The 13,830-nt window shown below is 36.4% G+C and overlaps 1 protein-coding gene across 1 annotated transcript in view; it reads left to right on the forward strand.

The window, feature by feature from the left end:
* The window catches only part of LOC150086294 (very long chain fatty acid elongase 4-like), a 70,453-nt gene that overhangs the window by 40,831 nt on the left and 15,792 nt on the right, over window positions 1-13,830 (forward strand). The window contains exons 4-6 of the mRNA XM_090374854.1: window positions 750-921; window positions 9,089-9,216; window positions 12,458-12,607. Of these exons, the coding sequence (XP_090230980.1) occupies window positions 750-921; window positions 9,089-9,216; window positions 12,458-12,607 (450 nt within the window). The remainder of the gene's footprint in view (window positions 1-749; window positions 922-9,088; window positions 9,217-12,457; window positions 12,608-13,830) is intronic.

The raw sequence follows: 13,830 nt of genomic DNA on the forward strand, positions 1-13,830 counted from the left end.
GTACAAGAAATTTACAAACTAATGTAATACCCCTGGAAATTTACAAACTAAATAATATCCCTGGTAAGCATAAACACCTGCAGATAGCGATCAAATGAAGTGTGTTAGCAATTATAAAAGTCCATTAAATTCCAACTATTTTGGGTTCGTTTTTGAGGCCTTTTTCTGAGCATGCTTGCATGTCATGAATTGCTTAGATAGTTGTGGTGATTGTTGGTCACTGATCTTCATAAGAAATGAGAAGAGTGATGGCTGTTGTGTGCTCTGTTTGAAAATGAGGCTAGAAAGGAGCAGGTGAAACAATCATCTATGAAGAAATAGAGAAATTAGAGGCGTCATTATGAATTAAACATTTTTTAGCTATGTGCCTTTCTTTTATCTTTTGTATTAGTAATTAGTAAGGGCCAAAAGATGTGAATAAGACACCAGGCTTTTGGCTGTATTAGCAAAAAAAAAAAAAAAAAAAAGTGTACAAAATGTCTTCTCTTATGAAGGTTAGCTCATGCCTTGCATATCTTTCTGTTTGTTGACCCTGGTCAAAAGTGAACAAAACGTATGAAATGTGAGGCTGATATTTGGTATTATTATTGGGCTGACTGGAATTAACAGATGACACAGTTAAAAGTGAACTAGTAGAGTAGTTATAATATTTTAAAATGTAATGGATAGTGTTTGGCTAATAAATAAAAAATATAAATTTAATTTGCTAATATACCAAAGCATTATGTTTTTTTTTTTTTATTTCTCAGATTGCCAAAGCCCTCTGGTGGTACTATATCTCCAAACTGATAGAATTTTCTGATACTGTGTTTTTCATTTTGCGTAAGAAAAACAACCAATTAACTTTCCTGCATTGCTATCATCATTCAACTATGTTTGGTCTCTGGTGGATTGGAGTGAAATGGGTTCCAGGTGGTTCAGGTAATGTAACATATGTGAAAATATTCCATTTAAAAGCTGAAATTATATTAAAGGTTGAAGATTTTAAAATTTTTTAGATTTCAAAATAATGCACTTCTGGAAAAGTTGCATTAGTGGTTCAAGAATGAAGATTTTTTTTTTTTATTTTTTTGACAGAAGACCCTTTCAATAGTTAGTTCTAATGGCCCCACAAATATCCAGTAAATAAGGAACATTTTAAGGCAGTATTTTTTTTTTTTCCTTTTGGAGCTGAAAGAATCTGTTACACTGTAACAGATTCTTGATTAACAATGAAAATTAATAAGATTAATAAATTTAATTAATTAATTAATTGTCAATACTACAGGCCTCTGTAGCCAAGTGGTCAGGAGCAGGAGTGCAGTAGCACATGCTCTTTGAGTAGACCAGGGTTCAACCCCCTGACTGCTAAATATGGTTGATCTGCCAACCCGCACTGGACCAGCGTGGCAGATTATGGTCCATTTCCTTCAACATGAATCGTTGAGAAGGTTTCCATCCTGCAGTGGATTGATAATGGGTGCGGTTTACTACACTAATCTAATATATTCCTAAGTGCAGTGATACATATTACACTATCTAGCCTTGCACTAATAAGTTCTGAATATATGTTATGCCTTGCACAATGTTTTACCTTGCACTAATAAGTTCTGAATATGTTATGCTATACCGTAATGATAATGTTAAAATGGTTACATCCATAGACAAACACAAAGATATATGCCCAACAAGTGATTTGGAGTTAAGTTAATTAAAATATACAATAAAATTTTTGAACTTTAGAGCTACCTATTTACCACAATTAAAATATGAATTATCCTACCACTATACTATAACAATGGCGGCAAGATTCGAATGAAACAGCAGTTTTACCTATATTAAGTAGTAACCTACAAAATCTCTAGCTAAATTAAAGATAAAATAAGTGTGATCAGGACTGTAAAGTTAATTATAGAGTACTATTTAATATGATATTTAGGTCAATAAAACGGCAAAAGTCTTCAAAAACTTATCAATTTCCTGGAGTTGGAAATTCACTGCTTGCACTTTGATAAACTTGTGAAATATAAACATAACTTTTATGTTTCCCTTGTTGCCATATGTGATCAGCAGTAGTCCACATTATGAATAGTGTCTATATGGGTTTCCCAGTATCATTAAAATGTCTTTTGGAATCATGACTTTTTAGTGATATCACTGTAACACTATTATTATTTTATTTAAATACTTGCCAGACATTAAGTTATGGCTGAAGAAGACAATATTTAATTGTCAAATGCTTCTATATATGTTTTCTACATAGTTGATTTTAATGTTTTTAATTATAAATATTTTTTTTATTTTTATCTATGTAGTTTTAATTGTAGAGTTATCTATGTAGTTTTAATTGCAGTGTCTATAATTTTACTATTTATATTCTAAAAACAGTGCTTAATAGAATTAGCATGTATTGTATACCAAACCATCCAGAAGGCGTGGCAGGGTGTGTGCTGAGACAACAGCACCAGAAGTAGTTTATTATTTTATTATATTATTATTAGCCATATGGTACAAGGATGCCTGAGGCTTTTGCTGTACCAGACAAAAAAAAAACTTTCTGCGTTACCCTGAGAGAGAGAGAGAGAGAGAGAGAGAGAGAGAGAATCGCCGAGAAAGAGAAGATGGTATCTATCTCAGGACCCTGGGTGTGCCAAGCCCATACTCACCAGATATGAGCACTTGTAGTTAGTGACTGTTATGTTGCTGTTTTTGTTTTCTGAGTTTCGTCTGTTTTGCATGCATAAAGTGTGAACCGGCTTGTTTATGACACCGATTTACACAATTTTTTGATATACATTTTATTTATATTTATAATTTTTTTAGATATAATTTAACTTTTTTTTGCTCATATTTACAATGGGAAACAGTGTTGATGATGTACTGAATGTCCCGTTTTCTGCCAGAGATTTTGCAGATTGTATGAACATAGTCGAAGAAGTTTAGCTCGTCCTCCTCTTCCAAATTTACTGTACAAGCACAAAGATGCAAAAACTGAGTACATGAGACATTTCTCTGTTTCACAATATGGTACAGTAGAATGGTTAACTGGATGTGAAGTGCAGTCAAGGCTTTTTTGTTGGCCTTGTTTCCTGAGCTGGATATCACCTTTCTTCTATTTCTTGGTGATTTCCTTCTACTTTTGACTTTCTCTCTCTCAGAGTAACTTGGGAATTTTTTTTTTTGGCTGGTGCAGCATAAGCTTCAGGCTTCCATGTAGCTAATAATAATAATAATTCTCCAAAGAGAAAGGTGTTTGGAATAAGTATGGGTATTCCGATCTCAATCATTTAGCTGCAGCAACGCAAAAACATGAGTGCTCCCAACCACATGTTCAGCCATTTTTAAATCTAAGATGTTTGGAAAACAAAGAATTGACACTCTCACTGACAGTCAACGAAAAATTGAAATTAGCCTTCGTTTTTTTTTTTTTTTTTTTTTTTTTTATGTGAACCCCAAACACGAGAGGTATTAGAACCTGTAGTACTTAGTACCATGCTTGGGTTGGAGACTGAGAAGACGAAAGAAGATATTTGTTGACATTGGACTTGAACTTCTGTAAATTGTAATTTTCAGGAAATACGTATGAAGGAAGGTTGTTCCAGAAAACGGCAGTTGAATGAATAAATGAGGAAGATGAAAAGTTGGTTCTGTGGGTTTGAAGTTGGACAGGAAATGGATGTTGGCTGGTGGCGGCACGTGTTCGGACTGTTTTGAAAGAGAGAGCGGGAATTATAGAAGCTAATTCAGAAGAACAGTGCCCATGGAAGTACCTGTAGAAGAGGCATGCAGCAGAAACAGTGCATCTATGAGACAGCGAGTGAAGAGACTCTGTTAGAGATGAATCATTAATTAACCTAACTGCCCTCTTCTGAATGGAATCAAGAAGCCTGAGAGAGGTTTTGGGGGCACCACCCCAGATGTGGGAACAATATTCCATGGCAGGGCGGATTTGCGATTTATATAGAGTGAGCAGCTGTTTGGAAGAAAAGTAACGCCGAGAGCGAAGGAGAAAACCAAGTTTTTTAGATGCAGAGGAAGCAATATTTGTAATGTGCTTGTGCCAAGAGAGATTAGAAGTCAGGGTAATCCCCAAAAGAGATATATCCTTTTGCCTAGAAATTGGAGTGTCACTAAAGATAAGCATAGGAGCAGAAGAATCCTTTTTGCGAGATATAAGACAAGACTGAGTTTTAGAAGGTTTGAAATCAACTAAGTTGTCTTTGCCCCACTGGAGAATTACCTGAAGATCGGCATTTAAGGAATTGGTAGCAGATTTTCGAGAAGTTGAAGCTGTTTGAGCAGGACAAGGTTTCTCAAAATGGAAAGTTGAATGCAATGTGCTATCATCGGCAAAACTATGGATAGGATTTCCAGTCAATGGAAGAAGGTCATTGATATACAAGAGGAAAAGAGTGGGGGAAAGAACTGAACCTTGGGGGACACCGGCATTAGTGGAGAAGTTAGAAGACAGAGAGCCATCAACCATCACCCTCAGTGAGCGATCAGAGAGAAAACTGGATAACCAATTACTAAAAACAGTTGGCAAACCATAAGATGGAAGCTTGTTTAGAAGACCTTTATGCCAAACACGATCAAAAGCCTTTGAGATGTCAAGAGCAACTACTTGTGTTTCACCGAACCTTTCCATTGAATTAGTCCATAAATGGGTAACATAAGCCAGAATATCACCAGTGGATCGACACTGACGGAATCCATACTGGCGATCGTTGATCAGACGGAAGGTTTCTAGGTAGTTTAAGAGTTGGCGGTTAATTGATTTCTCCATTACTTTAGAAAGAGTAGAAGTAATTGCAATGGGACGATAATTGGATGGGAGGGATTTGTCACCCTTTTTAGGAACTGGCTGGATATGAGCAAATTTCCAAGCAGAAGGAAAAACACCTTTAGAATAAGAAAGTGAAAAAAGGCGGCAAAGAATAGGAGTAAGTTCAGGAGCACAGGTTTTGAGAACAAGTGGAGAAATACCATCAGGACCTGGAGCTTTCTTAGCATCGAGATTCATCAAAATCCTTCTGATATCCTTTTGACGGAAGACCACAGGAGGCATTGAATGGAGTGTGTTGGGAATGGTGGGAGGTGTTTTACCAAGATCATTAATACATGAGCTGCAAGAAAAATGGGATGCTAGCAGGTCAGCTTTATCCTTGGCTGAAGTGACAACAGAACGATCTGGTTTTGACAGAGGTGGGAGCAGAGATGGGCAAAAGTTGCGGCCAATAGCTTTGGCAAGAGACCAGAATGCTTGGCTACCATTAGGGCAAGAAGCAAGTTTTCTACTCTTAGCCTGTTCAAACTCTAGTTTGGACTGATTAATAACTGCTTTACAATTGTTGCGAGCTTTGGTGTAGGCAGAAAATGAAACTGAAGAATTAGAAACAAGCCAATTACGATATGCAACATTCTTCTCTTGGACAGCCTTAGCACATTTATTGGAAAACCAAGGTTTAGATAAAGGACGAGATTTTAAAGTGGAGTGTGGGATAAAGGATTCCATTCCTGCAAGAATAATTTCACTGACATGATCTGAGCAAACGTTGACATCAGAACTTTTGAAACAGTAATCCGACCAAGGAAAAGAAGAAAAGAAGTCTCGCAGGTCATCCCATTTTGCATTCTTGTAATGCCAAACAACACAAGGTTGGGAATAGCCATGAGATAAAGGTTCCATTGGAGAAGAGACAATCACCAAGTTGTGATCTGAAGTGCCTAAAGGACCTCTCACTTCGACCGTGTACTTAGAAGGGTTGTTTGTGAGAAAAAGATCAAGCGTATTGGCTGTATGATTAGGATTGTCCGGTATTCTTGTAGGTAAATGAACAATCTGTGCTAGGTCATTAGTAATTGCAAAAGCCTCAGCATCTCGACCTGCTGGGTCGGTGTGACTAGAAAACGGAAGCCAGCTGGGGTTGTGAACATTAAAATCACTAAGGAAAATTACCTCACTGTTAGGAGAGTTGGACTGGAGAAAGTCAAGTTGCAACGAGAGGAAGTCAAAGAGCTCCAAGTGATTAGTCGAGTTGGGAGAACGGTAGAGACAACAGATGAATTTTACACAATGAGGTAGAGAGATTTTAAGCCAGAGAAGATCAAAGAGAGGAGATTCCAAATTGCCAAGTCTCTGACAGGGAATATCAGAACGGACATATGCACAAATACCACCTTTGAGGCGAAAGGAATCATACAGCGAATAATTTGGGCATCTGAGATGAGCAGTAGTTGAATCAACCGATAACTGAGATTCTGTCAGAAAAAGTACATGAGGTTTGGCAGACTGCAAGTGGAAATGGACATCGTTGAGATTAGAATTGAGACCACGTATATTTGTGAAATGAATTAGGAAGTCCTTGGGAGGTTTAGATCTTTTCTCAGATAAGCTTGCTCTATTAGTTTGACAATTCATGGTGTATTCAATAGTAAGAAAAAGTGGGTGGGACGTGCTGTATGAAGTAATGAAATTTTTGGATATGGCGTACATGTGGTAAGAATATATCCAGATCCTTGACATAACGTGGCCTCGACAATGCTCCCTGCATACACACTACTTCGACTCCCTCCAGTCACTATCTGGCAGAGTAGAGGTAGCAAGATTATACACTAGCTGATCCAGAAGCCTCCTAGAGAGTTACCAATAGGTCCGGTCCGGTGTACTAACTAGCGGCCGGCCTGCGAAAACCGTTTTAGAGCTGTACCCTCGAAATGTAAGGAATATTGGATCTCGCCACGACGTTCATCATAACCTCAAAAGTCATCAATCGTACTGCATGATGGAAGAGATAAGGAAGGGTTGACCGGAACTTAGCTCTAGAGACTAAACATGGGTTCCACCACTTCAAGCCTCCAATAAGCAAAGTGGTGGTATTTCACCGGTTGATGAGAGTCATCTTCCACCTAGTACTGCCTGGTAACATAGAGGGGCGGCGTTCCTCCATGTGGTGTGGGCGCCACACCGCGACCCCTGCTTACGTTGGTTCACACCTGGGTGGTCACTCACCATGTACTTGTGCATGGGGGTTATACCCAGGATTACTAACAGTCCCACCATCGTGAAGGTGCAAGCAGAGGATTTGGCTGTCACAGACCGGCCGGACTTCGCCGAAATTAGGTACACTTGACCTTACTTGAGTGTCACCCGAATATCAGTTCCATCAGCATTTTAGACTCCCAGGTAGCAAGTACAGCTTGTCTGGCATATCTGAGAGAATGTCTGTGACAACCTCAAGGACTTAATGAACAAGTAAAGAAAAATAGACATTTTAAAAAGATTAATTGATGCTGTATATTATTTGAGAGGTCATGAGGCAACCCCAGGGGGGCAGCATAAGCCTCAAGCTTCATTGTACCATATGACTGATAATAATAATGTCTGAAGATTCAGCTAATTGAGAGAATTATATAGAATTTTTAAATGTGCTCCGTGAGTATGATTTCGACTATGAAGAGAATATGTATTATATGTGTTACAGAGGAACACAAATGCAGGAAAGGTTATACGGCCTAAGTTTGCTTGCCATTGAAAAGACTGCTGGTGGAATTGAAGAAAAGACCTTCATTTTATGACAATGTGCTAACACAATTCCTAAGGCAAAACAGGAGATTGGAAATGGTGCATAAATAAATAAAATGAATTTTTTAAGCCTTTCTTTTATTCAATCCAGAAAAATATTTTCCCAAGTGATTACTTTTTCTGATTTTTGTATGATCATATGGTTTTATTTAAAAGTCGTAACAAAATACAGATATTTCGTGCCCCACTCTAGTATTTGCCAATGATATTTTAATCTTCTCACCACGAAGCATAAACCCTCTGTGCTTCTCACATAAATGGCGCGTGTGACACAAAGCTATTGTTTATTTGATGGGGAACCTTTATGTTGTCCATAATTATGGATTGTATAGTTAAAATTATATTAGTAATTTAAAGTATTCAAAATTATTCTACAATTAATTGCATTGGATCAATTAAGAAGAGTGCTGCTGCACTGTGCACTCTTAAAACTTTCACATGTCTATAAAAATGCAATCGTATGTTCAAATTAACATGTGAATTTTGTAGTGCGGGTTGCATAACCCCCCTCCCCTCAAAAAAAGGACACCCAGCCTAAACGGGCACTGGTAATATTGTATCTGGTGAGAGCCATGTACTGTCTAGTGTCACAGAGGCTCAGCCATTTTATGCCAGTGCACTAATAATTAATAGCGTTACAGGTCTTGTACATGGATATATATATAACCAAGATGAATAACTGTCTCACTAGTTTGACAGTGCAAGGGTTGGTTGCAGAATGACCTTACTCTACAAAAGTTGCCAACTTGACTTGGATGGCAGCTCCATCAGCATTTTAAACTTACAAATAGTACCATTAACTATCACCACTGAAGAATGTCTTCAGAGACTACAGAAACACATAATTATTTTTAAGCACAAAAAAAAAAAAAAACATTTATATGGCATTACATTGGGAAAAAGATTTGAATGAAAAATAAATAACACTGTCCATATGTAAAGCAAAAAGTCCCCTTCCCCTGCAGTAGTGTCTAATGTCAATGTGTTTGGAAAAGACTACATTTATAATAAAAAAAAAAAAAATCAATCATTTGGCAAACAGCATATTTCCAGAAATTTTTTAAAAGCAAATAATCAAAATTGGCCATTTAAAAGTGTGAACAAATCACATAAAATCTGATGCTAACTACTATCTGAGACAGAATCTAAAAGCTCATACTGAGCACATGATTGTTATTCTCTCTCTGCAAAACATGAGGAGATGGATTTTGAAGTCCATATTGATAAACAAAACAAAACATGCATATTTGAAAACTGGAAAAAAAAAAAAAAAAAACTTGGCTGAAATTTTACAGAAAACTTGCTACCAAAGCATAAAAGAAACATACTGGAAATCTGATAAATGAAGAGAAGCTATGTATGTCTGCAAGTATGCATATGCGAACAGTTCTTTAACATTAAGTTAAAATCTAGCAGTGTGTGAAACTGTAAACAATATGTAATTTTAGAAACTGATAAAAATTAATATTATAAATAAGTTGGAAAAGTGTGTTGTACTCATTTCTGTTTAACTGCTTTTGGCAGCTCTTCCAGGTGCCATGGCAAATTCTTTTGTTCATGTTCTGATGTACCTTTATTATGGGCTCTCAGCATTAGGACCTGGTATTCAGAAATATCTTTGGTGGAAGAAATACCTTACTGTCATACAGCTGGTATGTTGGGATTATAAAACTTTTCTTAAATTTTTTTCTTAAGGAATTCATAATGATTATTTTGATTATCTGTATTATTTATTCAAAAAGGTGTATATATAAATGTATGTAGAGTTCTATCAATAAAATGAACTAATAATAGCTTTGCAAGTATTGATATGAAACCATATATTTGGGATGCTGAAAATGCAGACCCTGATAAAAATGGCTGTTTTAAAAATAATTTTCAAATCTCTAAGAATTATAATATAAAATCAACACCTGTTGATTTTATATTTATGGATGCTGACTTGGGGGTGCATACAACAACTGAGAACAAGAAATAGTTTGAGCAGGTGAAGAATGGGCAGGTAAATGACAAGAAGAAAGACAAACTCTTGAGGTGCAGTGTCAAACAACCATGAGGAATAGTGTGAGCAGCCAGTTTTTCATAGATACCTTGAGAAAAACAAAACCCACTTTAAAGGGGCCAATTACCAAAATTACAATCTTTTGCAATATCCCTAAACAATGTTAATTGGGCTTTGAGGATGAACTTTCATTTGTTCTTCAGCAGATTAGATGGAGAGTCACAGTAATTCTAAAGTGAGCTATAATCAGGGAGATTTCCTTGATGATGTCTGCACTGTTATTCTTTAGCAAACCTATCTGTAGTTTACTAGTAAAATTTTCCCCAAATATTATGCAGCTGGTGTTTTCCATCCACCAATCAATGTGATGTTCATTGTGTGTCTCTGTATCTGTCTTCACTGGATTTTAATAATTACTATTGATAAAAGAGAGGTTTTGTTTGTTTGAAAACCAATCTTTGTTGCTTTCTAAATTTTGGGGATGGGTGATATTATCATCCCTGGGTTGCATTGTTTACATTACATTGGAAATGAAAAGCACACATTTTCTGGATGCATTCAGAACAAGGCTTGCCTGACAGCAGACTAATCAGTCATGCAACAACTAAGTTATGAACAAACATCGACATTGTCTTCTCTCACTCCTTCTAAGAAAGGAATGGGGGGGGTTTAAACCTTAATAACATTGAAGCACTGAAAGTGAAGGCTTGAAGTATTTTAAGTGGAGACTTGAAGCACAGGAACTGTAGAGCATGCAGATAGACTGGACTTATAAAGCCTAGAATAGACCAGTGTGGACCAGTGGGAAGAAAATGACTGAAGGGCCTAGGGAAAAGGGTATTGACGTTCAAGAGGAATTTCCTGAGACAACCATGTGGGCTCCAGATTTGGGAAGTGAACTGGAATGTGGGCTTGTGATTTGAGAACTGACTTATGATTATGAATAATACCCTAAAGCTAAAAAAGGTTTGGGGGAAATACTGATTGCTGAAGTTGCAGAAAGTTCATGGACTAATTCTGGAAAAAGGGTTTGGGCAGGAGAAGTGAGAATAACATAGAATAACCTATGTATTAGTTGTTGGCTGCTGGTTGGATCTGATAATTATTCCTGTTAATTGTTCCCTGAAGCACTTTATGAATAAGACATCATTGAATATCCTCCTAGTTGAATGACAGATTGGTATTGAGGACCATATTAGTATAAGTAATGGCAAATGATTCAAGGAAGTAAGCTTATACAGCATTAGTGAAAAGGGGGAAAAAAAAAAACCCTTCCCTGATCAGCCCCCACAGATGATTTGATTTGTTTCAACAATCAACTACTCTCTGACTGAAAGCCAATTTCCACATATTTATCTTGCAACTATCCTTCCTCAATTTAAATTTATGCCTTTTTTTTGTCTTTTCCAAGCAAGAGTAAAGGTGCATCAACATTTAGCTTACTTAATCCATTAAAGCATTAAACACCTCAATCAGATTTCCTTGTAGGTGTCTAGTTTCGAGATGCTGCAATTTGGAGAACAAGTTTTTTTATGGTAAGCACACCTTTTGTTTTCACTCGCTAATTGTGTTGCTCTTCTCTGCATTCATTTCAATAAATCCACATCCTTCTAAAATGAGGCTTCCAGACCTGTATGCAGTACTCGGGGGTTTTGCTAAATCATTACCTTGTAAGCAGAATAATTACCTCCTTATCCCTGCTGGCAAAATTCTTGTATATAGACTACACCCCCATGAGCTCTCCTGGCAGCCCATCTGCACTGCTCAGAGAACTTTATACCTGGACAATTATCTGCAGGTAATACAGTTCTTATATTATTCATGGATTATTGCTACTGATATGAAGTGCCTTGTATTTGTCAATGTTAAACTTCAATTGTCACTTCTCAACCCATCTGCCTAATTTTTCTATATCTTATTGCATTAGCACATCCTGATTAGTCTCATTAACTGCCCTGCCAACCTTTGTATCATCCATAAGTTATACATTAAGTCTGATATACTTTAATCAATATCATTAATGAATATTGAAAAGAACAATGGGGACCCCACTAATTTGTACAGCAGTCTTTCATTTGGAACAGTGTCAAAAGCTTTCTGAAATCCAAGTATATGCCAAAATAATTTTTTGCATTTAGTTTCTTTGTTATTGCATCATAGTATTCAATCAGATTGGTAACTTCTTTTGAGTAAGATCAAAAAAAAGAAGATCCTGGAAATGCCAGCCTAGAACTAATATGTAGATTACTCTTCTCTTGTCACCCCACTTCTTCCCTCCAACTCCTTTTTGAGTATTAGTCCATGAATTCTCTGCAACTTCAGTATAGTAGAAATCCTTTTAAACAACTTCCACCTAACCTGCTCACTGGATTATCCAATTCTCACCTGTCTCCCTTTAAAACATATAGTGTACAATGCCCACAGCATGCTGCAGGCATTGTACACTATATGTATACAGCAGCAGTGCGTAGCACACGCTTCTTGATTAGACCGGGGTTCGAGCCCATGACCACCAAATACGGAGAATGCGGAAAGGTCAGGGAATGACCACCGCATATCCCTGAGCAGTATGGCCTTAGTTGCTAATGCTCCTAAAAACCAAATAACAATAACAAATAATCACACTGCAGCATGTTAATATTGGAATCAGAAACACATCTGCTTTTTAATTTGGATATTGGGGCTGATTTAGGACAAAGTTAAAATAATTTTTTTCTTTTCTTGCTAGTAAACTAATTAAAACAACATCCACTTGGTCAAGTGTCACTTCTTTAAACTTACTTAGTAGTATATCCACATAATATCTTTCTAATTCAGTTATAATCACTGTACGATATATGCAATTTTTTTTTAATGAAAAACATTTTATTACTATTGTGTAACTTTTTCAGGCCCAGTTTATTGCTGCAGTGACTATGGGAATCAATGCTATATTATCTGGATGTCAGTTTACAAGGTGGATGCAGTATGCTCTAGTTGCCTATTCATTTTCTTTCATTGTTTTGTTCGGAAATTTCTATCGAATAACATATTCAAAACAAGTAAGTTTTAATATTCATCCTTGCCCTTACAAATTAAAATATATTAATTTCCTGATGTAGCTGTAAAATGGTATTAGTTATTAGTATTGGCAAAATGATTTAATGAAGCCAGTTTATGTAGTACTAGCCAAACAGTAAAATAAAATTAAATTTAAAAAATAATATCACCTTCTCTGTTTTCATTTACCTGTTTCAAATATTTATCCATTCCCTTGTTAAAGATAAATTTCCAACCTCCAGAAGAGTAGGCAGGAGTTTATTCCAACAGTCAATTTCTCTTTGACTAAAGGTAAATTTTTGGACATCCAGGCTACAATTATCCCCCTCAATTTAAATTTATGACCCCTTTTGTATGGCATGTGACTAAGAAATTCCTTCAGCATTTAGTGACTAAGAAATTCCTTCAGCATTAAACCCTTCAAGGCTTTAAACACCTTGAACATGTCACTACAGAAACCAGTCTTCTGTGGCGTGACCTGATCCAAACACTGTATCTTACAAAATGTAAATCTAAGTCTCCCTTAATAAGAATATCCTGTTGTGCTCTTAGCCAATCTCTTCACACTTTTCTGTACCCTTTCCTTGCAGGTCCATATCTTTCCTAAAATGGGCCTCCAAGCCTGTATGCCATATATATTGATTTATATATTGGAATAGCCACCTCTTTTCCTCTACTGGCAAACTTCATATTTATCATTGACAAAATACCATGAGCCATCTCGCCTACCCACACAGTTCAGATGCAACTAAAACTTGTTGGTAGTATTGGCAAGCAGGAGCCAGACAGTAGCCAATGTATGGTCTGATGATAGGCATCAGTAAGTGCCTGAAATGTCACCTTAAATGTATGATCATTTGGGCTATAAGCTTAAACTATATTATTATCTCATGTAGTAAAGTGATTATTATAACAGTTAATTTTAATGTATCACAAGCTTTATTGAAAGTACCTGATACCACTGAAATCTAAGTATCTACTATGACACCCTCATAGTAGCTAATTAGATTGGTCAGACATGATCTTCCTTTAATAAATTCATGCTCCATTATAATTCCATACCTGTCAAAATTATCTTATATTAGTATTAGCCATATAGTGCAAGGAAGCAATAGTCTTTTACAGCACAGGACAAAAAAAAGGAAAAAGTAGATAAGAAAATATCTATTATGTGCTGCTTCACTTCTCAAATAGGTGCCTATCCAGTTGAGCTTTGAATTTCTTC

The sequence above is a fragment of the Mastigoproctus giganteus genome, chromosome 5 (assembly GCF_048544385.1).
Source record: "Mastigoproctus giganteus isolate SK-2022 chromosome 5, ASM4854438v1, whole genome shotgun sequence".
Classification (NCBI taxonomy): domain Eukaryota; kingdom Metazoa; phylum Arthropoda; class Arachnida; order Uropygi; family Thelyphonidae; genus Mastigoproctus; species Mastigoproctus giganteus.